The following is a 26,696-nucleotide window of genomic DNA, read 5'->3' on the forward strand; positions in this document are numbered from 1 at the left end:
TTCCAAGCAGTAATTTCAAAATTTTGGCTCATTCATTCACAAATGCTGAATCCATCTCTTCATGTGTTGTCTTTAGGGCGACAATTCACTCTTTCACCTTCAGGCATCCCATAATTGTCAATTATCAGTATAGCCACATAATTTTTCTAACCCTATTAGCTGATGAAAAGTCAGAGCTGTATGGTGCAGAGTAAAGTTTCCATTCCAGTCTGCTGTGACTCCTCGCTGCTTCTCCTGCTTTCTGACACAGTGCTGGTGCTGACCCCTTCTCCCACTTGGCACATACAAAAGCTTAGTATTTGCATAACCCACCCACCCAGATATTCGCTGCTGGTAAGTTAGCACTTCATCTACATGTGCAGGTACAGACAGGTCAGTAAAAGACACTTCTCTGGTATGGGTAACAGCCCTCTCACTTCTGTTCCTGCACTCTTCACAGACTATTTTGATAAGCTACTGCATAGGTACCTAACCGCCTCTGCACATTTTGGGCTACATTCCAGTTCCATTGATGACTGCTAATAATGTGCCTTAATTAGTGGTATTACTGTCAGCAACTCCATATGTGGAAAAATTGGGCCCCGAGCTTGCCTTTTGTTATATTTTCCTCAGTTTGCTGTTTTGGTCTTGTGATGTTAGGCTTTGAAACATTGTCATGCTGAGTGTTGTGACGGTGACTCTCTGGAGCATGGAGCACTGCTTTAGGGTCTCGGGTATTTTTCCTGTTGCTTATTTCCTAAGATATTTCACTTTTACTATTTGAATTTGTCCTTTACACTGAAATGTGTAAAACTAATTTGTTTCAGAGTGTTAATCCTTCAGTTCTTATGTGTTCTGATGGCACTGCTTTAATACAGTTGTGTTCATTTGTTTATAGAATCATAGTGATACAGCACTGAAACAGTCCCTTCGGCCCACCACGTCTGTGCCGACCAACAACCACCCATTTATACTAATCCTACATTAATCCCATATTCCCTACCATGTCCCCACCATTCTCCTACCACCTACCTACACTAGGGGCAATTTACAATGGCCAATTTACCTATCAACCTGCAAGTCTTTGGCTGTGGGAGGAAACCGGAGCACCCTTATAGAAATAATGTGTGATTGATCTGTAGATATTTGTGAATTTTGTATTGTGATGTATGAAACTGGTATTATCTTACTATTTATTGGTTTAACATAGTACTTCAAACATTATTTTTTAGTGGTGAAACAAGATACAACAAAGCAAAACTTCTTCAAGGTATGTAATATTCAAAAAAGTCATATTTTATCTCAAACCTAGATTTCTAATTATGATTAACTGAGCATACTACATTATTGTTTTTTGCTGTGGCAACTCTGCTTTTGAAATATTGTCTCCGACTTATTTATCTTTGGGTTCCCTGTGCTAAGCAACACCCTTAGAAGGATGACCTGCTTTCAGGACTCTGCCAACTGCCATTTTGTTTTAAAAAGAGGATGCTAAGATGTGTGCAAAGGTGTTGTAAAGTGACTAAACCTCTTAGTTTGAGCCTCATGATTTGTTTTTCTTTCTGGTTTTTCAGCTTAGTGTCATTGTGTGTTTAACCCATCACCAACCAATCTGTGCAACTTTGCCATCCTACTCTGCCCTGTCACTGTACCATTCTGTTTCCATTTAAAAAGTGTTAATGGAACCTTCAAAGAGGGCTTAATAGGTAAATGTACTTTGTGGCATGGCAGTAAGCCATACAGACCAGGAAAACTCTAGGGTTTATCTGTTGTCTACAGTTTACTCAGTTGTCAGTGTGGATGCTAGAACTTTCTTTGTCTCCAGTTGCAGGGGAAGGAAGTACTGGCTCAGATTCTTGACCACAAAGGAAGAACAAAAGTACATTTATATAGCATTGTTCACATCTTCAGGCCATCCAGAAGTGTAAAGACAAACTCAGCACCATTTTTGCACAGCATCACCCACAAACAGCAAATCATCGGTTAATCTGTTTTAATACCTCTGACGCCTCCTCAGCACTACACTGAAGTGTCAACCTAGATTATGTTTTAAATCTATAATAGAGTTTGACTCTGCAACCTTCTGATTTTGAAGCAAGAGTGAGCACAGTGACCACTGCAGAGGAACATAGATGTACAATCATACAAGACTTATGGAACACCTTTTTACATCAAACCATTTCCACAAACTTCACATAATGGATAACTTTTTAAAGTGCAGGAATTGTTACGTGGGTCTATCCAGCAGCCCATCTGCATCAGCATTATCTCTCACAGTAATGAACTGAATAAACAGTTAAAGTATTTTGACCATATTGTTTAAGGGAGGAATGCTGGCAAGGATAGTCGGAGAACTCTTTGGTCTTTGAATAGTGCCGAAGGATCTTTAATATCCAACTGAACCACTGTAGGAGGCAGACTAGGTCTTGGTTTAACATCTCATCTGAAGAATGACATTTTTGGCAGTGTAGCAAAGTCTCAATACATGAGTGAAATATCAGCCTACATTATGAGCTCAAACCCAAAATCTGAGCCAGAGGTAAAAGTGCTAAAAGCTGAACAAACTGACAGTCTGTGGACATGGAGTGAGGACAAGTTTAGGGTTTTGACTGTGATGGCCTCTACAATATGCATTCTGGATGAAGTACAAGAGGGCTCCCAGTACCATGTAGGCTGTATCCCAGAACTTTGAGGAAAGGAGAAAATTGGGGATTAGGATGAAAAGTTAATTTTATTAAGGAGCAGTGTTCTAAATAATCTGAATCATGTACTTCTGCACTGTGGAAAATCTAACTTGTAATATTGCAGTTTTTTTTCCTATTATAAGGCATACTGTTGCAGTTCCTTCAAGTTGTTCCTATGGAAAGAATGAGTTCCACATAGTCTACTTTTGATTTTTAGCTGCTCAAAATTACGCAGTTAGTTTGGGAACCAGTGACACTTTGTTTTTTACACTACCTGTGTTATTGTTCCCCATAATGAAATGAAAGCATTTCTTACTGCTCTTTTTGATATGCGCTCATTAGATGCTATCCATATGTCCTTCTGTTTTACCACTGCCACTTACTTCTGCAGGATCTGACATAGTATGATTCACTAGATGATAAATCCAATAAATTCTCATTGGTAAAGAGGAAATACATTTTGTGGTTAGAAGATATGGTTAATAGAATGTTTATTTTATACTTAAATGCGATGATAATAGTTCCAGATTTTAAGAAATAACTTTTATTGCACGGGGCACATTAGTGATTAGGTCAGTAAACGATAGAGCCTCATTAGAAATGCTCTTAATGAAAGTTACTTAAACAGCTCGAATCTGAAATTTCTGGGTCTGGGAGCACACCGACTCAGTGAATACCAGACGGGCTTGAATTTGATGTGGGTTATGGTTCTGTGATGTCTTTGCCCCTCTTTCTCCCCATACATCCCAAAATTTCATGAGACGGGCGGACAGATGCTTCTTGCACCTTCCTTTAGTGGGTAATATTCGAAGAGGTGAGTTTTTTTTTTTGTATTCATTGATGGGATGTAGGCATTGCTGGCAAGACCAGCATTTATTGTCCATTCCAATTTTCCTTTTGAGAAGGTGGTGGTAAGTTGTCTTTTTGAAAACAACTAAGTGACTTGTTAGGCCATTTCAGAGAGCCATTAAGAGTTAATCACATTGCTCAAGACATTATCCATCAGAAATCCTTTCAGTTCTGCCTTCAACACAAATTATGCTTGCATGATGCATACTCCTGCACTATGCCAATGGCGCCAACCTTGAGATTTGGGATGAGGTCAGGGCTGTGACAGACTACCCCAACTGCACTTCAAGCAGTACAGATGGGCATCAGGAATTTTGGGTCCATGATCTCTAATAGTTTGATCCATTTTTTTTATTGAAGTGCATTTACTATTATACCACTGCTTTTCTATAACAAGTAAGGAAAAAAAATTATTTAACTTTTTATTTGCTTTTAATTTAACTAAACAGTCTAAAAACTTTAATGTCCAAAGGGGACACTCGAGGCAGAATCTTCTGGACTTAGAAGATTCTCAGCAGTCAGGTCTATTTCTGGATCCTGACCCCGATGGTGTTGGAGTCCCGCTCACCTGCAGAATCTTCCCTGAGGTGGACACTTAACAAGCTACCTCTGCGTTTGTTGTCCAATTAGCAGTGAGCCGGCTGTGAAGGCGGGAGGGTCAACCGCAGCGCCTGAGACTGTGGACAACTGTCACTCCCCCCCCCCCCCCCCCCCCCCACTGGGAGAGGTGGACGCTGCCAATGCTGTTAGACTACGAAGGCGCCTCAAGATGGCAGCGCCTCCTGAATGCTTCTGCACTTTAAAAAAAAAATAAAAATAAAAATAAATTAATTTTGACCATAGCTGTGAGGCCATCATTGTGGAGGGGGAACCCTGCCACAGGATGTCCTGTGGCTGTGGCCCTCTGATCCCTGTGGCTCTTGAATGGGGCAATTTAAAGGAGGTGTCGATGTCTTCCTCCAGCCTGCTGCCAGGAGCCTGCCTTCTGGCACCTGCCGGGTTTCAGCCTCAGCTGGGGGAGGTCCATCCTCTGTCAAGAAGATCCTGGCAGCATCGGGGGTGGGGGGGATGTTAACCCATCTTGTCTCTCCAGAAAAATATTAATTGCAGCAAAATGGATACCAATCAGTTCATGCATAAAAGAAAGGCTATGCTGCAGACTGAGCCAGCCTCCTTTACTTTGTTCTTCGGTTTTAATTTATAACATTTTTATAGTTATGTATCTTAAAGAACACTAAACATTCAAAAAAGTTGTTCTAGTCTCTATCTATTCCTTATCAGGGCAGGGAGTGGATGAACCACTCTCCGAGTATGGCTTCAAGCAGGCTAAGGCTGCGGGCCAGTTTCTCAGCAAAGTCAAATACACTCACGTGTTCTCAAGTGATCTACAGCGTGCTAAACAGGTGCGTTTAATTTTCATTCTGCCTCAGTGATGATTCTGTTTCAAGAAGTTGTTTAGTTTTATAACCAGTACTGTGCATCTAAGTTGGACTAAAATGCAATATGCTAGGAAATTGGCTATTTTTATATGTATTAATTAACTGTTTCAGGAAAATAAAAATTATTTAATGTTGGAACAATAAAGATAAAACTGCTGTAAATGCACAGTAGGTCCATCAGCATCTGAAAAAAGATGTGGAATCTTTTCCAGAACTTGAGGATTATGAATCCGCCTTTACTTGTTTCAGATGCTGGTGAAAGTCTCCAGTTGCTGGTAGGACAAAGCAACTTTGTCCCACCCAGCAATCTTCTAATCCCTAATTTTTTTTAATGGTTGAAGGTTGCCTTTTATTTTTGTACAGAGTTTTTTTTTTGTTTAAAGGATGTAGTTAAAGTTTGGCTCAGTGAGCTTGAAGATGCTGTGGGCTTACACCCTATCCTTTCACATTTGGCACCTAATTTAAATTGAGACACAAATATGATGAAAGTCTGTTCTGTGTTAGCTGTAAGGGTGCTGTATGAAATGAGCTTGGCAGTCTTAACTTGTCCTCAAAAAGATATTGCCCCACACCCAGGTCATAAAACAGTTTTGTGAGCCTACAGCCTAAATATCAGGCATGCTGATCAGTATTTTTCACCGACTGCCAACAGTCTGAGGCCCAAAGGTTGACAATCATTGCAACTGGGATCCTTCTGCCCTGCCTCGCCTCTCTCCTCCCACTGGCTGTTCCTCCTCCATCCTGTGTTTTATGCATTGAGAAAGCCCTACTCCTCCTGTCAGTATGATTCTTGTACTAGTGTTCTGATTGCTGCCTGACTATAGGCGGGAACTCTCCCAAGAATGGGAGTTCCCATATACTGTATGCACAAATGGCAATTTGGCTATTAGCACTGAAAGGAGGAGCAGGACCTGTCTGATGCATAACCATCAGACTCCTTAGAAGCACACTGGGGAAATGAGGGTTAAGAAGGGAAGATGGAATGCACAGAGGTGAAAAATGAATTGTACAGGGAAAGGACAGAATGTATGCAAGGAAATAGTTGGTAAGGAGAATGTGGAATGTATGGCAAGGATAAAGGAAGGGGCAGAATGCGTGTCGTAGTAGTAGGGAATGGGAGTGGATGACAGTGGAAGAGGAGGGAGTGGTTGGCAGTGAAGGGAGTGGCAATCCTCAGGCCATGCCAAAGTTCTTTACAACCAATTAATTAATTTAATATGGTTCCAAGGGAAAAGGGGAAATTGATGACAATGAAGAAGGTAAATGGATGGCAGTAAAAAAAAAGTGGAAATGAATGGTTATGAAAGGGCAGAAGTTAAGAGCTTTGGGGGAGAAGGGAGAAACTGGGAGCAGCACTTTGGGGTGGGGGAAGGAAGGAGAGCACCAGCATGAACTAGGGGTAGGTGTCTATGTCTAGGCCTGACACCAGTAGGTTACAGTAATTGACCTTTTTATTTTGAACAAGCACATGGATTAATACATAAAAGTATATAACTGGTAATTAATGGAGAACAAAGAATTATATTACCCAGTTGTCCCCTGGGCAGGTTAGGGGCCATAACCTGGTGGCTGCCTGGATGCCTGACCTTGTTCCTTTACCATGATTGTCTGGCCTCGCTGTATGTCTATACACTAATAAGGTATGACATGGGACTGTGGCATATTTGTGCTCATGGTCCATATATTAACCTGATCACAACCTGGCCATGTGCCGGGATCTTACATCAGCCAATTTTTTGTAACCTGTGTCATTGTGCTCTTGGCTATCATTTTTGATAGTTGCCTACCTCCAAATCATCCTCTGGCAAGGATGTAGACAATACTTCCGAGCTGTGGTTGGTTTTGACACATTTTGCCTAACTCTCGGGGCCTGGAGTTTGTAACTTCTCAGTCTGCAGTCAAATGTAAGTTTCTCTCGTCCTCTTTGTCATCATCTAGTGCTCCAGCTAATTTAATTAATCACGTAGCTGCTATACAGAAATCATCAAGGTCAGTATTCCTTTACAAGGGGGTAACAAGGAAGAAGAGGACCAATTTGAATGAAGGAGAGTGGAAAAATACCAGCTTAACTAGTTGGAAAGGGAGAAAGGTGCTGGTATTGTTAGAAAAGAGATAACCTCTGTGAAAGGGTGGGGGTGTTGCTGGGATTTCAGATCTTTGTGGATTGGATGCTGATAAGTAGATTGACTTTGTGAACTGGGCATTTGCGGGGGCAGGGTGATGGAAGCTGGACATGGCAGGATGATTGTTAAGGTAACCTTTAAGTCATAGTTATACAGCACCGAAACAGGCCCTTCGGCTTATCGTATCCGTGCCGGACATCAAGCACCTATCTATTTTAATCCCATTTTCCAGCATTTGGCCCATAGCATTGTATGCTATGGCGTTTCAAGTGCTCGTCTAATGTTGTCAGGGTTCCTGCCTCTACCACCCTCTCAGGCAGTTTGTTCCAGATTCCAACCATCCTCTGGGTGAAAACATTTTTCCTCATCCCCTCTAAACCTCCTGTCCCTTACCTTAAATCTCTGGCCTCTGGTTTTTGATACCTCTGTTAAGGGAAAAAGTTTCTTCCCATCTACCCTATCTATTACCTTCCTAATTTTGTATACCTCAATCAGGTCCCCCTCAGCCTTCTCTGCTCTAAGGTAAACAACCCTAACCTATCCAGAGTTAACGTTTCGGGTCAGTGACCCTTCTTCGGAACTGAGTTCCGAAGAAGGGTCACTGACCCGAAACGTTAACTCTGCTTCTCTTTCCACAGATGCTGCCAGACCTGCTGAGTGAATCCAGCATTTCTTGTTTTTGTTTCAGATTTCCAGCATCCGCAGTATTTTGCTTTTACCTAACCTATCCAGTCTCTCTTCAAAGCTGAAATGCTCCAGCACAGGCAACATCCTGGTGAATCTGAGCACAGGCAACATCCTGGTGAATCTGCTCTGCACCCTCTCCAGTGCAATCACATCCTTCCTATAGTGTGGCGACCAGAACTGTACACAGTACTCCAGCTGTGGCCTAACTAGCGTTTTATACAGCTCCATCATAACCTCCCTGCTCTTATACTCCATGCCTTGGCTAATGAAGGCAAGCATCCCATATGCCTTCCTAACCGCCTTATCTGCCTGTGCTGCTAACTTCAGTGATCTATGGACAAGTACACCAAGGTCCCTCTGACCCTCTGTACTTCCTATGGGCCTACCATCCATTGTATATTCCCTTGCCTTGTTAGTCCTCCCAAAATTATCTCACACTTCTCAGGATTAAATTCCATTTGCCACTGCTTTGCCCATCTTACCAGCCCATCTATATCGTCCTGTAATCTAAGGCTTTCCTCCTCACTATTTACGACACCACCAATTTTTGTGTCATCTGCGAACTTACTGATCATACCTCCTATATTCACGTCTAAATCATTAATGTACACTGCAAACAGCAAGGATCCCAGCACCAATCCCTGCAGTACACCACTGGTCACAGGCTTCCAATCGCAAAAACAACCCTCGACCATCACCCTCTGCCTCCTGCCACGAAGCCAATGTTGGATCCAATTTGTCAAATTGCCCTGGATCCCATGGGCTCTTACCTTCTTGACCAATCTTGCATGCAGGACCTGATCAAAAGCCTTACTGAAATCTATGTAGACTACATCTGCTGCTTTACCCTCATCTACACACCTAGTCACGTCCTCGAAAAATTCAGTCAAGTTTGTTAGATGTGATCTTCCCCCTGACAAAGCCATTCTGACTATCCTTGATTAATCCCTGCCCCTCAAAGTGGAGATTCATCCTGTCCGTCAGAATTAGTAATTGATGATCTGTTGGTTTATTGAGACTCCAAGTCATCTTAGCACTTGGACACTGCTGCTGGAGTTCCTTAGGGTTGCGTCCTAGGCCCAATGACCTTCCCTCCATCAAAAAGTCAGAAATAGGGATGTTTGATGTTGATTGTACTATTTCAGTTCCATTCACAATTCTTCAGGTAACGAAGTGTCCATGTCCACCTGCAACCAGACCTGGGCAATGTCCAGGCTTGGGCTGATAAGTGGCAAGTAACATTTGTGCTACACAAGTGCCAGGCAATAACCATCTCCAACAAGAGAGAGTTTAACTACCTCCCCTTGACATTCAGTGACATTACCATTGCTGAATCTCCACTATCAACATCCTGGGGGTCACCATTGACCATAAATGCCATGGCTACTAGAACAGGCAAAAGGCTTGGTTTGCTGAGGTGAGTGTCTAACCCCTTGCCCCTCCAAAGTCTTTCCACTGCCTACAAGCCACAAGTCAGGTGTTTGATGAAATGCTGTCCACTTGCCTGGTTGGTGCAGGTGCAACAACTCTCAAGAAACTCAACACCATCCCTGTGCTTGTTCAGCATCCCATCAACTAGCTTGCACCATTGTAGAGCGTCTGGTGTTCTTCATGGCTGCAGTGTGTACTAAGGCTTCTTTGGCAGCACTTCGCAAATGCACGATCTCCATCTAGAGCAGCAGGTGCATGGGAATATCATCATCTCCAAGGTACACACCATCCCGACTTGGACACGTATCACCACTCCTTCATCAAATTCTTGAAACTCCCTAGCTAAGAGGAATGTAGGAGTACCTGCGCTACAGTGGAGTAGTGGTAATGTCACTGGAGTAGCAATCTAAAGGCCCAGGATAATGCTCTGGGGAGACTGGTTCAAATCCTGTCATGGCAGCTGGTGGAGTTTAAATTCAATTAATAAATCTGGAATTTTAAAAAAAGCTGGTCTCAGTAATGATCATGAAACCATTGTCGATTCTCATAAAAACCCATCTGATTCACTAATTTCCTTTAGCAAAGGAAATCTGCCATCCTTACCTGGTCTGGCTTACATGTGACTGCATGCCACAGACCCACAGCAATGTGGTTGACTGTTAATGCCCTCTGAAATAGCCTAGCAAGTCACTCAGTTGTACCAGACCACTAAAGAAAAGTCTAAAAGGAATAAAACTGGATGGGCCACCCAACATCGACCAAGGCACTGGATACGACAACAGCACACCCAGCCCGGTCGACCCTGCAAAGTCCTCCTTACTAACATCTGGGGGCTTGTGCCAAAATAGGGAGAGTTGTCTCTTAAACTAGTCAAGCAACAGCCTGACACTGTCTGTAAGGTATGATTCTGTGAGTGTGACTATGTCCCAGACATCGCCATCCCTGGGTCTGTCCGGTCAGTGGGAGATGGCAGCACAGTGATATACAGTCGGAAGGGAGTTGGCCTAGGAGTCCTCAACATTGATTCCAGATCCCATGAAGTCTCATGGCAGCAATTCAAACATGGGCACGGAAACCTCCTGCTGATTACCGCCCACTGCTCTCTCTCATCTGATGAATCAATGCTCCTCCATGTTGAACACTACTTAGAAGAAGTACTGAGGGTTGCAAGGGCACAGAGTGTACTCTGGATGGGGGACTTCATGAAGAGTGGCTTGGTCACACCACTACTGACTGAACTGGCCGAGTCCTAAAGGACATAGCTGCTAGACTGGGTCTGCAGAAGGTGGTGAGGGAACCAACAAGAGGGGAAAATCTATTTAACCTCGTCCTCGCCTATCTACCTGTCGCAGATGCATCTGTCCATGACAGTATTGATAGGAGTGACCACTGCACAGTCCTTGTGGACACAAAGTCCTGTCTTCACATTGAGGATACCCTCCATCGTGTTGTGTGGCCCTACCACCATGCTAAATGGGATGGATTTCAAACAGATCTAGCAACTCAAAACTGGGCAGCCATGAGGCACTGTGGGTCATCAGCAGCAGAAATGTATTCAACCACAATCTGTAATCTCATGGCCCCCACATATCCCCCCACTCTACCATTACCATCAAGCTGGGTATCAACCCTGTTTCAATGAAGAATGCAGGAGGGCATGCCAAGAGCAGCATCAGGCAGACCTAAAGATGAGGTGTCAGCCCGGTGAAGCTACAACATAGGACTAATTGCATGCCAAACAGTGAAAGTAGCATCTGATAGACAGAGCTGAGTGATCCCACAACCAATGGATCAGATCTAAGCTCTGCAGTCCTGCCACATCCAGTCCTAAATGGTGGTGGACAATTAAATAACGAACAGGAGGAGGCGACTCCACAAATATACCCATCCTCAATGATGGGTTGCCCAGCACATCAGTGCAAAATACAAGGCTTCAGCCTAGAAGTGCCGAGTGGATGATCTATCTAGGTCTCCTCCTGAGGTCCACAGCATCACAGGTGCCAGTCTTCAGCCAACTCGATTTACTCCATGTGATGGCAAGAAACGGCTGAAGGCACTGAATACTGCAAAGGCTATGGGTCCCGACAGCATTCCGGTTATAGTACTGAAGCCTTGAACTCCAGAATCAGCCGCACCCCTAGCCAAGCAATTCCAATACAGCTATAACACTGGCATCTACCCGATAATGTGGAAAATTGCCCAGGTATGTCCTGTCCACAAAAAACAGGACAAATCCAACCCGTCCAAGAGTCTACTCTTGATCATCAGAAAAGTGATGGAAGGTGTCGTCGACAGTGCTATCAAGCAGCATTTACTCAGCCATGACCAGACGCTCAGTTTGGGTTCTGCCAGGGCCACTCCGCTTCTGACCTGGTTACAGCCTTGGTCCAAAAATGAACAAAAGAGCTGAACTCGAGGTGAGGTGCGAGTGATTGCCATTGACATCAAGGCAGCATTTGACCGAGTGTGGCATCAAGGAGCTCTAGCAAAACTGGAGTCAATGGGAATCAGGAAAAATCTCAAATAAAAACAGTGCTGGAAATATTCAGGTCAGGCAGCATCTATAGAGAGAGAGAAGCAGAGATAACTGTTCAAGTCTGTGACCTTTCATCAGAACTGGCAAAGGTTAGAAAAGAATCTTCAGCTGCTTCATTAATGACCTTCCCTCCATCATAAAGTCAGAAGTGGGAATGCTCGCTGATGAGTACACAATGTTCAGCACCATTTGCGACTCATCAGATACTGAAGCAGTCAGTGTCCATGTGCAGCAAGACCTGGACAGCATTCAGGCTTGGGCTGATGAGTGGCAAGTTACATTCATGCCACACAAGTGCCAAGCACTAACTGTCTCCAACTGGAGAGAATCCAACTATCTCCCCTTGACATTCAATGACATTACCATCCCCCACTATCAACATCTGGGGTTTTACCACTGACCAGAAACTGAACTCGACCATCCACATAAATACTGTGGCTACAAGAGCAGGTCAGAGTCTGGGAATTCTGTGGTGAGCAGCCCACCTCCTGTCTGTCCACCGTGTACAAGACAAATCAGGAGTGTGATGGAATACTCTCCACTTGCCTGGATGAGTGTAGCTCCAACAACACTAAGCTTGACACAATCCAGGACAAACCAGCCCACTTGATTGGCACCCCATCCATCACCTTCAACATTCACTCCCTCCTCCACTGACACACAGTGGCAGCAGTGTGTATGTCTACAAGATTCACTGCAGCAACTCTCAATGTCTCCTTTTGACAGCACTTTCCTGACCCGTGACCTCTAGCACCTAGAAGGGCAAGGGCAGCAGATGCACGGGAACACCACTCTTCCACTCCAAGCCATACACCATCCTGACATGGAACTATATCCCCTTTCCTTCGCTGTTGCTAGGTCAAAATCCTGGAACTCCCTTCCTAACAGCACTGTGGGTGTACCTACTCCACATGGACTGTAGCAGTTCAAGAAGGCAGCTCACCACCACCTTTTCAAGGGCAGTTAGGGATGGGCAATAACCTTGCTAGCGACGCCCAGATCTTGTGAAAGAATTTTAAAAAAACAATGACTGTAGAGTTCAAGTAGGCAGGCCACCACCACCTTCTCATGGGCAGCTATATGCGGACAGTAAATACTGGCTTTGCCAGCAAGGCCCGCATCCTGAGAGTGCACTTTTTTTTTAAAAAGTGCTGGAAATGCTCATTTCTAAAAGTTTCTCCACTTTAAAGCTTGTGGTTCAGAAGCAATTTGTTCCCAGTTATAACAGAAAATGAATACTAAATAAGAGCTGCTCCTGATATTGATCAGTTTTTCTTGGAAAAACGGGAATTAACTGTATTTCTACTTTAATTTATCCTTTTCAAAGAATCTTTGCATTTCCAGCAAAACAATAATTGTGTTGGACAAACCAATGATTTTAGAGCTGTTTCATAAACTTTATAATTGTTCTACAAATTGGTTTTAGCTGCTATCAATTCACTGATTTTGATGTTTGTAAACTTGTTCCTGTATATTTCAGACTGCATCTGCTATTGTACTAGAAAACAGTTGTGGACATAAACTTGACATAATCTGTGATCCAAGGCTTCGAGAAAGAGTAAGTATCAAACATATCATAAATGCATATAAAATTAACATTAAGTTTGAATAGGTTGACGGGTAACAAAAAAAAAATTGGGACCATTTAGTTTTCACAGAAAAGTCTGCAATGTGTTGTAAAATATTATGCTTAAGCTGAAGTGGTTAATGTAGCTGGCAAACAACTCATCAAAAAGCTAAATAGCTTTGCGGCAGACAAAAAAAAACTACCCTGTAGCAGAACACATTGCAGCTACCCAAACTCACAGCTCATGATCTTGCTTTTTTTGTATGCTATTGCAATTCTCTTCCCTGTAACCTCTTGATAATTTTCCTTTGTATATATGTATACCAAAAAAGTGAAAAATTATTCAATTACTACAGTATTTCACTCAATAGTGAAAATTCCTGTAAGTATTATGCAAACCATGTATCAGTTTGAAATAAAAACAGTAACTGGAAATACCCAGCATTGTTGGTAGAGGATGAAACAGTTAAAGTTTCAGGTCGATGAAGTTTTGTCAAAACTGGAAGAAGTTGGAGATTTAACAGTTTTGAAGCAAAAGGTAAAGGGGGCGGTGGGGGGGGGGGGGGGTGGTGAAGAGGAAAGAACAAAAGGGAATGTCTTTGGGATGGATGGCAGGAGGATTAAAGGGCAGATGGTGCAAGGCAAAAGGGAATGATAGTGGGACAAGTAAAGAAACAAAAGATGGGTTAGAGGAGCTAAAAATAGCAACAGCAGAATTATTACTAGCATCTGCTGTCAAAAAATGGGAGCCATGGTTATAGTCTGAAGTTGTTGAAATCTGGTTGTAAAGTGCCCGACCAAAAGGCGAAGCGCTGCTACTCAAGCTTTTGATGAGTTTCTTTGGAATGGTGTACAAGGCCGAAGCCAGGGTGGGAGTGGGACTGAGAATTAAAATAGTAAGCAACCGGAAGCAATTGAAGTTATTTGTGGCTCACATGGCTGTACTTGACTAACGTCTGTATTTCGGAGAGATGACATCCCAAGTTATTGGAATCATGAGGAAAACTATATCATGTAAATATAGAATTTCAAAAGCCTTTGAGCAAATGCCTTAAGAGAATCTCCTTTACAAAGATCAGTATATATTGCAGGTAGACATGGGATTTGGATTCGTAGCTGGCTAAGAGGGAAGGAAGCAGAGGGTAATTCAAAGGAGATCTACATCTGATTAGAAGGAAGTATTTATTGAGTTGTTCCACCCTTTTGTTCCTGGTATCCCTAAAAGCAGTTTTAATAGACTCGCCTGAAGACACCTAGCTGGGTTGAGGGTAGAGACTATAGACTCTGAGAACATGGCCAAGACCTTACAAGGATTCGCCAACAGCGTTTAACTTGTGTTGATCAATGACAAATGAAGCTCATTATAGACAAATGCAAGATAGTATGTATCTGAAGTAAAAATGGAAGGCATGTAAATGCCATGGGTGGGATAGAACTTAAGGCAGGAAGTTGAAAAAGATGTGGATTTATACAGAAGAATAACAACAGGTAGTCAGCAGGGTGGTTTAAGCCAGGACACTAGATTTTTTAAAAAAAAAAGCTAAATGCTACAATGGGGAAAATAGTAAATTATGTAATTTTGAAGAATTAGTTCAAATGAGCTAAAAGGCCACCGTCGTTTGATCCTATCCTATGATCTTTAAATTATCAAATTATGAGGTAGCCATTTTGGAATTTGACAATTCATCAGAAGATGATAACTATGTTGATCTGGTGGCTTTGCTTTTTTTACTTCTTTATCCAGTTCCAATCCTTTTTCTGGCATTGAATCTCTGTAAACATTGAAGCATTGTTATATAATGTCCCTCTTTTAATTACTAGTATATTGGATCCTTAGTTTAACAGTTTGTGACTCCTAGGTGTGTTAATTTTAATTTGAACGAGATGAGCAAAAATAGCTTTGTTCTACATTTCCCATCACTTGGTGAAATATGACTAGGTGTATAATTACTGTATAGGCTTTCTTTTGAGCTGCAAGGTTATAACAATTCCTTGTTATGAACCAAGAATGCCTATTTCTGCTTCTGACATCGCATGTGTCTGTCCCTGTCACAGTCTATCTGCTGCTGAAACACTCTTCCATGCTTTGTTACCACTAGACTGGACTATTTCAATGCTTTCCTGGCTGTTACACTCATTCTCCACCCTCTGTAAACTTCAGCTCAACTAAAACTCTGCTGTTCGTTTCCTAATGCATACGATCCCATTCATCCATCATCCCTGTGCTCGCTAACCTACATAGGCTACATGAGCAATGCCTTGAATTTAAAATTCTCAGCCTTGTGTTCAAATCCCTCCATGGCCTTGCCCTTCCCTATCTCTAACTTCCTACAACCCTCAAAAACTCTGCATTCCACTAATTCTGACCTCTTGTACATTCCTGATTTCCTTTTACACCATTGTTCGTGGCCATGCCTTTAGCTATCTAAGCCCTAAGCTCTAGAATTCCCACCCTAAACCTTTCCACATCTGTACCTAGAGATGAGATCCTTCTTAAAGCCTACATTTTTGACCAAGCTTTTGATCACCTGGCCTCATCTTATGGTGGCTCAGTGTCAATTTCTGTCTGATAACTTTCCTGTGAAGTGCCTTGGGATATTTTTCTACATTAAAGGTGCCAAATAAATGCAATTTGTTTTTCTCAAGGTCCTGATATTTTACAGGATGTAATATAGGGCAGTCCAGATACAAGATCCTGAATGGTTCTTTCTCTTCAGATGATATTTTAATGGGACGACTTTCATTAGATAATTTTTAATTGTTAATATTGAGTAATTAAAACACTGGAACATTTCAAGTTTCCATATGTTGTTTTTCTAATATAGATTTATCTACAGCAATATTCCTGAGCTGTGAAATGCAGTTTTCGGTAAATATAATTTCTATGTTGTTTGATTTCTTCGATACTGAATTTATGCTTGCAGATATTTATTAATCACCCTGACAAGGGAGAGCTTTATGAATACTTTTGCTACAAATATGTACAGGCAAAGTCTAAAACCAGTTCACAATTGGAGGGAAGCCTTTTACTTGGCTCTAATGCACATTAAGGGATATTGTTTAGGTGGCGTTGAAGGGAGACAGTTTTCAGACGATATGTAATGATATGATACAATTTGCTACATTGTACTAAATTATACACAGAAAGCTTGAAAGCGGCTGAGAATCTTTTGACAACATATGATTTCCATGCTTATGAAGTAGGAGGACAACTGGTCGCTACATGTTTACAGTTACCGGATGAGAAACTGTACAAACTTTGTTTCTGACAGTACATTGTATATCATGCTTTGTAAATAAAGTTAATTTAAATAATGATGCAATTGGCATTCTTAACACTGCTTGGTGGGCGACTGGCTTTCCTAGAAACCCTGATGAGGTATCTGTTACATAAATTCAGTATTTGTTTCGTGAACATGAATTCATGAATATTTCTTGCTAGATCTGTTTGCTGTGCATATCAGTTTGTCATTGGCACAACTACATCTATCCCATAGACAATAGGCTGCAAGATAATTGATTTAAAACTTTATAATTTACAGAGGAAAAACTAAATTATTTAATGCCCCCCACAGTTCAACACATTGAATGCTGTATGGAATTGCAGAAGCATGCACAGATTTTTCTGTGGAAAGAATGGGCTTTTCTATGAAAGGACAAGAATTTGCAGGTCATGGTAGCATAGTCCTGTTAACTGCTAGCCAGTCTCCATAGTGTTGCACACAATGCATAAACACCGACCGTAATCTTCAGGTAAAGCGGTGGGGTGAGGGTGATGGGTGGTTAGAGATTGGGAGATAATTGAAACGGGGCATGTAGACATAATTCAGACCCTATTTTAAAGTCATACATTCTGTCCCTTTTTATGTGCTAAGCATATTACAATTTCGGAAGCAAAGTTGGTTATAGTATAGGAGTTTATCTTCAGTACAGCCTGTGGAACGGAGGTGCAAAGCTGAGGCGCTATAGTGCCACTTGAATTATAGAATGGTAACAGCACTGAAAGAGGCTATTTGGCCCATCGTGTCTGTGCTGGCTCTCTGCAAGAACAACTCAGCTAGTCCCATTCTGCTGCTTTTTCCCTGTAGGCCCGCCTGTTATTTTTCTTCAGGTAATTATCCAGTTCCCTTTTGAAAGCCATGATTGAATCTGCCTCCACCAGTCTCTGGCAGTGCATTCTGGATCCTAACCACAAATAGGTTTATATAAAAAAAAAGTTTTTCCTCTTGTCACCTCTGGTTGTTTTGCTATTTACCTTAAATCGGTGTTCTCTGTTTCTCAATCCTTCCACCAATGGGAACAGTTTCTCCCTATCTACGCTGTACAAACCCCTCATGATTTTAAATGCCTCTATCAAATCTTCTCTCAACCTCTCTTTTTTTTCCAAGGAAAACAGCCCGAGCTTCTCCAATCTGCCCACAAAACTGAAGTTCCTCATCCCTGGAGCCATTCTCATGAATCTTATCTGCACCCTCTCTAATGTCTTCACATCCTTCCTAAAGTGTGGTGCCCAGAATTGGATGTAATACTCCAGTTAAGGTTGAACCAGTGTTTTATAACCGTTCACCATTATTTCCTTGTTTTTGTACTCTATTCCCCTATTTATAAAGCCCAGGATCCCGTATGCTTTTTCATTTACTTTCTCAGCCTGCCACCTTCGATTTGTACACAAATACCCCCAGGTCCCTGCAACCCCCCCCCCCTTTTAGAATTGTACCTTTTTTTTTATATTGCCTTTCCTCGAACGACCAAAATGTATCACTTCACATTTCTCTGCATTAGATTTCATTTGCCACGTGTTTGCCCATTCCACCAGCCATTCTATGTTCTTTTGAAGTCTATCACTATCCTCTTCATAGTTCACAATACGTCCAAGTTTTATGACATCTGCAAATTTTGAAATTGTACCCTGGACACCCAAGCCAAGGTCATTAATATAGATCAAGAAAAGCAGCGGTCCTAATAACGACCCCTGGGGAACTCTACAAAATACCTTCCTCTAGCCCAAAAAACAACCAGTCACCACTATCTTTGTTTCCTGTCACTCAGCCAACTTCATATCCACGCTGTTGCTGTCCCTTTTATTCCATGGGCCTTAACTGAAGCCTGTTATGTGGCACTTTATCAAACGCCTTTTGGAAGTCCATATGCAGCATATCAACTGCATTGCCCCCATCAACCTTCTCTGTTACCTCATCAAAAAACTCAATCGCGTTAGTTAAACACAATTTTCCCTTAGCAAATCCATGCTGGCTATCCTTAATTAATCTGCATTTGTCCAAGTGACTAATTTTGACCCATATTATCGTTTTCAAAAGCTTTCCCACCAGCGAGGTTAAATTGACCTGTAGTTGTTGGGCTTATCCTTGCAGCCTTTCTTTGAACAAGGGTGTGTAACATTTGCAATTCTCCAATCCTCTGACACCAGCACTATATCAAGGAAGATTATGGCCAGTGCCTCCACAATTTGCACTCTTAACTTCCCTCAATGTCCTCAGATGCACATGATCTGGTCCTGGTGACTTATCAACTTTAAGTACAGCAAACTTTTCTCGTGTTTCTTCTTTAGCAATTGTTAGCCTATCAGCTACCACCTCTTTCACAAATAAAAACAAGTAATGCTGGAAATACTCAGCAGGTCAGGCAGCATTTGTAGAGAGAGAAGCGGAGTTAACGTTTCAGGTCAGTGACCCTTCTTCAGAACTGGTAATTATTAGAAATGTGAAAGGTTATAAACAAGTAAAGCGGAAATGGGGTAAGAGATAACAAAAGAGAAGGTGTAGATAGGACAAGGTCACAGAATAGCTGACCAGAAGGTCGTGGAGCAAAGGCAAACAATATGTTAATGGCGCGTTGAAAGACAAAGTATTAGTACAGATAGCGTGTTAATGGACTGAAAATTGAACAGCCGCAAGTGCAAACATGAAAAAAAACAGTGGGTAGCAAACAACAAACTAAGATGAAATAAAATAAAATAAACACAAAAAATACATAAAGGAAAAATAAAATTAAAATGGGGGGCCGTTCATGCTCTGAAACGACCTCTTTCACCATTACTTTGGCAGCATCATCTTCCTTGGTAAAGACAGATACAAGGTACTCATTTAGTACCTCAGCCATGCCTTCTGCCTCCATGTGTACATTTTTGGTCCCTAATTGGCCCCACTCCTCCTTTCACCACCCTTTTCCTATTTAAATGCCTATAGAAGATTTTTAGATGCCCTTTTATGTTAGCTGCTAGTCTCTTCTCGTATGCTGTCTTTGCTCTTGTTTCTTTTTTCACTGCCCCTCTGAACTTCCTATATTCAGTGTGGTTCTCATTTGTATTATCAATCTGATATCTGGCTTACACACCCTTTTTCTGCTTCTTACTGACTGTCTCCTTCATCATCCAGGGAGCTCTGGCTTTGTTTGTCCTACCTTTTCCCCTCGTGGGAATGTACCTTGACTGTACCCAAACTATCTCCTCTTTAAAGCAGTCCATTGTTCCACTTCAGTTTTGTCTGCCAGTCTTTGATTCCAATTTACTTCGGCCAGATCCATTCTCATCCTATTGAAATTGGCCCTCCCCTAATTCATTTATTTTTACTCTAGATTACTCATTATCCTGTTCCATAGCTAACCTGAACCTTATACTGTGATCACTGTCCCCTAAATGTTCCCCTACTGACACTTAATCCACTTGGCCCAACTCATTCCCTAGAACCAGATCCAGCAATGCTTCCTTCCTCATTAAGCTGGAAACATACTAGTCTGGAAAATTCTCCTGAACACCAGAAACTCTTCACCCTCTCTGCCCTTTACACTATTACTATCCCAGTCTGTTTTAGAATAATTAGAGTCTCCCATTACAACTACTCTAGCTTTTGCACCTTTCTGTAATTTCCTTGCAAATTTGTTCCTCTATCTCTTTCCCACAAGTTGGTGGCCAATAGAATACACCCTGTAGTGTAATGGTACCTCTAGAGTTTCTTAACTCTAACCAAATAAATTCAGTCGTTGACCCCTATAGGACATCCTCTCTCTCCAGCACTGTAGTATTCTCAATCAATACTGCCTTGCCTCCTCCTATCTTCCTGAACACTTTATATCCAGGAATATTTAACACTTAGACCTGACCTTTTTTGAGCCAGGTCTCTCTCATCTCTGTGACATCATATTCCCACGTGGCTATCTGTGCCTACAGCTCACCAGCCTTCTTTACCACGCCATGCATTCACACAAGTGCACTGTAGACCTAATTTAGACCTTAATTCATTCCCTCTTAGTCTGACCCCACCTAATATCTTAATGTTTCTTATTCCTAGTGCTTTCTGTCTCATTTTTTGTGCACCTAGTCTTTCCTCTCAAATGCTATCTCTTGCTTCCCATCTCCCTGCCAAATTAGTGTAAACCCTCCCCAAAATCACTATCAAACTGCTCCCAATGTCACAGGAATCTAAAGCCCTCCTTTCTATATCATCTCTCCAGCCATGCGTTCATTTGCTCTATCCTCCTGTTTGTATACTTACTAGCACGTGGCACTAGGAGTAATCAGGAAATTACTACCTTTTGAGGTCCTGCTGGCTAGTTTCTTTCCTAGTTCCCTAAAATCTGCCTGCAGGATCTCATCCCCCTTTCTACCTATGTCATTGGTACTGATATGGACCACGACTGTTGGATGTTCACCTACCCCCTTCAGAGTGCTCTGCAGCCCCTCAGTGACCAACTCAGTGACCAACTGACCCATACCATTCTGGATTCACATCTGCGGCCACAGAAACGCCTGTCTGTTCCCCTAACTGTAGAATACCCCATCAGTATTGTTTTCCCAATCATCTTCCTGCCTCCCCATGTAGCTGAACCAGCTGTGGTGCTGTGGACTAGGCTCGAGGAACCATAACTTTCACTAGTATTCAGAACTGAATGCTGGTTGGAGAGCGAGATGCACTCCGGGGACTCCTGCACTACCTGCCTGGTCTTCCTTGACTGCCTGGCGGTCACTCTTCCCTGTCTGCCCTCATATCCTTAAGCTGCGGGTGACCATATGCAGAAATGTGCTATCCACTAAACTCTTTAATGCCAACTGCTGTTCAAGCTCCGAAACCTGGAACTCAAGCTGCTCCAGCTGGCGACACTTCATGTACATGTGATTGTCCAGGATACAAGAAGTGTCCTGGTGCCCACATGGGACAAAATGTGCACTGCATGGAACTGAGATGTCCTGCCATGCCTCTATTTATTAGACTATTAAATTGACTTGACAGAAATAAATTTAAGACTTAAATAAGTAAAGACTGATCAGCTACTTGTTAATCAACTGCTTAATTTATAGGGAGTAACTTAAATGTTTTACTTAACTCTTATTACCTATATATCTCAGATTTTAATATACTGAAAAATTCAGAACCCTTTAGTGTTACTATCCCTTTCTATTTAATAGTAACTTTATTCCTAGATTTGATTAATTTATCATATATTTAGTGTTCAATATATCAAATTTGCTTTAGTTTTGTGCTAATTAATTACATATAGTTGAATGGTTTAATAAATTGAAACAAAAAAGACTTACCAGTGTACTCACCCCATGTGACTCCTCGTCCTGTGATGTAACTTTGCGATATATCCCCACCTCTCGCCGCTGCTCCTCTGTTCCATTGTATTTTGCTGCTCTGTTGCTGCCGATGTTTCCCGCGCTGTTTTTAAAGGCGCCACTCTCCTGCTGTGCTTTGCTGTTCTGGTGGAAGGATGCGATTACATGATATTATGTGAACTGTCTACGTAAACTTATTATTTGTGAACAAATGAATTAATAATGGGAAAAGCTTGACTAAGGAAGTGAAGAGGTTACATACTTACAAAAGGTGAGCCTGTAAAATGAAGCAATTAATTTTGTATATCCTATTTCTTTGAACACAGGAGTTCAATGCAATGTATAAAATCAATGTAATTATGTAAAAATCTGCAATTCATAGAATCATAGAATGATTACAGTATAGAAGGAGGCCATTTGGCTCATTGTGTCTGTGCTAGCTCTCTGCAAGAGCAACTCACTTAGTCCCACATCCCTGCATTGCCTTTTCCCTGTAGCCCTGCAAATCTTTTCTGTTCAGGCACTTATCCAATTCCCTTTTGAAAGCCATAATTGAATCTGCCTCCACCCACTCAGGCAGTACATTGCAGATGCGACAAAAGAAAATACTGTGGATGCTTAAAATCCGAAGTAAAAACAGAAAATGCTGGAAACACTCAGCAGGCCTGGCAGCATCTGTGAAGAGAGAAACAGTTGAGATTTCAGGTCTGTGACCTTTCATCAGGTTCTGATTAAAAATCACAGACCTGAAATGTTAATTCTGTTTTTCTCTCTCTTCAGATGCTGCTAGACATGCTGAATGTTTCCAGCATTTTCTGTTTTCATTCTAGATCTTGAACACTTGCTGTGTAAAGAAATTTATTCTTCATGTCTCCTCTGGTTCTTCTGCCAATCAGTTAATTTAAATCGATGACCTCTGGCTCTCGACCCTTCCATCAATGGGAACAGTTTCTCCTTATCTACTTTGCCCAGACTCCTTCATGATTTTGAACATCTCTATCAAATATCCTCTCAAACCTCTCTTCTCCAAGGAGAACTACCCCAGCTTCTCCAATCTATCCACAAAACTGAAGTCCCTCATTCCCAGAATTATTCTTGTAAATCCTTTCTGCACCCTCTCTAATGCCTTCACATCCTTCCTAAAGTATGGTGCCCAAAATTGGAAGCAATACTTGAGTTGAGGCCGAACCTGTGTTTTCTAAAGGTTTACCATAACTTCCTAGCTTTTGTACGCTGCCCCTATTTATTTAGGCCAGGATTCCATATGCATTGTTAACCACTTTCTCACCCTGCCCTGCCACCTTCAACAACTTGTGCATATGTACCCCAGATTCCTCTGCTCCTACACCCCCTTTAGAATTGTATCCTTTATTTTATATTGCCTCTCCTTGTTCTTCCTACCAAAATGCATCACTTCACACTTCTTTGCATTAAATTTCATCTGCTAAAAGAATAAGTGCATTATGATTTTCCATTTTTAAATTACAGCAACATATTTTCAACTTTAACCCTATTTTTGTTAATAGAAATATGGGATTGTTGAAGGAAAGCCGCTGAGCGAATTAAGAGGACTGGCAAAAGCTGCAGGGCAGAAGTGCCCTTGTTTTACTCCACCGGGAGCAGAGACTGTGGATGAAGTAAGTCATTTATTGATGGATGTATGTGGCAGATCTCAGGTTTAAAACATAGGAATAACTTCACCTAAACCACAGATTTAGATTAGGATTTGGATAGAGTTAATGTAGGCTATGCATCTAAAATTGATTCAAAATTAATTTGGGTTCATTATCCATTACCCATCAAATTAGTTGGGAAGTGATAATTAGAGGAATAGACCTGCAAAAGTCGTATGTATTAATGAGATTTCAAATTGCACTTTTGATCTCTTTATATCTATCTTCTATCTGTTAGTCAATGTCTTTGTCAGGCTTTCTGTCTCTGTCATATTATATTCAGCCATGGCACTGATCAAAGAAGAGCAGGGAGTTCTGTTTCCTGACCAATACTCATCCCTCAACTCATATCACAAAAACAGTTTATCTGGTCATTATCTCATTGCTGTTTGTGAGACTTTGCAGAATGCAAATTGGTTGCCTTGTTTCCCTACGTTGCAACAGCGACTACACTCCGAAAGCACTTCATTGGCTGCAAAGCACTTTAAGAAGTCTTGTGGTCATGAAAGTCCCTATATAAATGCAAGTTCTTTATATTTGTGTCTGTGTATATATTTTGTTTATATATGGCTGGATTTCAATTCCGTGAGAAATGTGTTCAACATGTTTTGGCTTTAAGTAAGATTGCAGATTATTGAAAGCTCTAGGGGGAACCCTACTAACATTGCTTTTGTTGGTTTTCATAAGACCTCAAACCAAGTGCCTCATGTTGTGCTCTTGAGGAAACTGAAAACTATTGGATTGCTTGGCCATTTTACGGTAGATAGGTTTTAAAAAGTCCTCTATCTCTCAAAAGAGGCTTATGGCAGATTATTGATATCAAAAATACTGCATGCCTGGTCAAAATGGGTTGTATGAATGAGCACTAAGTGACGACTAGGTAGACAAGTCTTTTGTTGTGGTTTTGTAGGTCGTGTTGAGAAGGAGCACGAAATGTAGGTTTTTCAAGTTTCATCAGCCACTCTTCAAAATTGCTGCCTTGAATCAGAAAGTTCCCAATTCCTACCGTAGCATTTATATGGCCAGCTCAGTTCAGATTTTTGCTCAATAACTGGAACCAATCTAACATTACATCAGATTTCCTGTCTTAAATGTACTAACAAGTTCCATTTACTCAAACTGATCTGAAATGTGAGAACATAATTCAACTAGCCACTAGTTCTTGCTACTGAATTGAGTACATATTCCCAGATAGCTTATGTGGTGTTCAAATTTAATTGAATAGCAGCTCTCTTAATACATTAGCCTAATATCCCTCTTAAACTAAATAACCAAAAAATTTTGAGATGTGACCTATTATATATGTTGGAAATCTATGCTCGACTGCTACAGTTACTATGATACATATTCTTAATATTGGGTTTAATGAAGCAATAATGGTGAAAAAGTTGCTTTGGAAATGAGGACCAGTAATAGAAAATGTTCCTATAATATATTGCGTCTGTGACAATTTGAGTAACAAGGTGCTGTTTGTTTTACAGGTTCAGGCTCGAGCAAAGGATTTTTTAAATTATTTATGTCAGCTTCTTATGAAATATGCAGAGGAAGGTAACCGTGTACCAGATCAGATCGACGCAGTTGCTGAACATTCAGGAGACTTGCACAGTTCACTGAAAGGTCTCAGCAGTGTGGACTCCAACAGCTGTGACATAACTGAAAGCAATTCAAATAATGCCAAAGATCTGATGGCTAATATACTTATAGTCAGTCATGGTGGATTTATACTACAATGGGTTAGGCATTTTGTGGAGGATCTGAAATGTCCTTTACCACTGTCCTTTGACCAGTCTAAGGCTTTTTCAGTCTGTCCAAATACAGCAATAAGCAGTTTTGTGGTTACTTTTGATCAGATAACTAGCTCTTCTCAGATAGTGTGTGATTATCTATATAAATGTAGCCACCTAGATGACATCAGTGCTCCACAGGATGTATTTTCAGTCTGAGCCCATAGTAATAAATTATTCTTTGTGAGGCATGTTAGTTGTATAAGTATTTGCCAGTACACAGATTAAATTGCTAAAATCAGTCTCTGATTAAATTCAGTGATTATGATAAATCCATAGTAATCTCATTAGAACAAGAGAAAAATACTACAGATGCTGGAAATCTGAAATAAAAACAGAAAATGCTGGAAATACGCAGCAGGTCAGGCAGCACTTGTGGGGGGAGAAACAATGGCTGGATCTTAGGAGCCCTCCGGCTTCGGGGGTCGTGGTGGGGGGTGGGGGCCCGGCAAATTCTTCCAGGAGAGGCTCTCCACGATCTCCGTGATGAGAAGGCCCCACCACATTTTATTGGTGGCAGTGAGGCCTCAGTGCAGCCCCGGTGGCAGAGCCTTCATCTGCATTGCCAAATGTATGAAAATAAATGTAAATAAACACACCTAGACTGGTCAGCTGTCCCACGCCGATATTCCGGCCAGTGGCTGGAAGTCCCGCCCCCTCTGATTCCCTGTTTGGGGATTCAAGGCGAGACACTGGTGGGGGGAGGAGTTTAATTTTCAGGTCAGGAGGCAGGGGAATGGAGGAAATGTACTCCATTGGCTGGATAGGTTGGTGGGAAGGGGATGAAGGGCAAAGAACATAAAGTTTTGGGGGTGAAGGGTCAGGCCCGGCAGAAATGGTTTCTCTTGGGGGGGGAGGGGGGGGGAGAAGGAAATAATTTATTGGTTTATGATTGGGGGGTGGTGGAAGAGGGGCTTTGATCTGTATGTAAATACTTTTATATAAATTAAAGGAATGGTCACTTTAAAAATTAAAATTGCCGGTAAAGACTTGAAGCCCTATAAAAATGGCACCTGCGCAGTGGCGTCGGACGCCGTTGCCGGGGACGGATAGGCTGCCCCCTCCATTTTCTGAGATGGCCGCTCCGTCCTCTCCATTTAAATGAGCACCCACAAAAATATTGCAGGAGCTCAGCGATGGCACATGTGCACTGGAAGTCCGCCGAGATCAACGTGCACCGCCGCGATTTGCAGCACGCTCTTAAAATTCAGCCCAATGTTTCAGGTCAATAACTTTTTGTCAGAACTGGAAAAATTTGGAGATGTAACAGGTTTTAAGCAAGTACAGAGGCCAAGAAAGGGGTTGGGGGAAAGAACAAAGGATGTTCTGTAAAGGGGTGGAAGGCAGGAAAAATTAAATGGCAAAGGGAATG

The 26,696-nt window shown here is 41.8% G+C and overlaps 1 protein-coding gene across 2 annotated transcripts in view; it reads left to right on the forward strand.

The window, feature by feature from the left end:
• tigara (TP53 induced glycolysis regulatory phosphatase a) overlaps positions 1-26,158 on the forward strand; it is a 28,898-nt gene extending 2,740 nt beyond the window's left edge. The window contains exons 2-6 of one of the 2 annotated variants that reach the window (XM_068059091.1): positions 1,212-1,249; positions 4,794-4,915; positions 13,209-13,286; positions 23,394-23,504; positions 25,022-26,158. In XM_068059091.1, the coding sequence (XP_067915192.1) occupies positions 1,212-1,249; positions 4,794-4,915; positions 13,209-13,286; positions 23,394-23,504; positions 25,022-25,483 (811 nt within the window). In that variant the 3' untranslated portion in view covers positions 25,484-26,158. The remainder of the gene's footprint in view (positions 1-1,211; positions 1,250-4,793; positions 4,916-13,208; positions 13,287-23,393; positions 23,505-25,021) is intronic. The other variant, XM_068059092.1, reaches the window with a different exon arrangement.
• The last annotated feature ends 538 nt before the right edge of the window (positions 26,159-26,696 follow it).

This window comes from Heterodontus francisci, chromosome 27 (assembly GCF_036365525.1).
Source record: "Heterodontus francisci isolate sHetFra1 chromosome 27, sHetFra1.hap1, whole genome shotgun sequence".
Lineage (NCBI taxonomy): Eukaryota > Metazoa > Chordata > Chondrichthyes > Heterodontiformes > Heterodontidae > Heterodontus > Heterodontus francisci.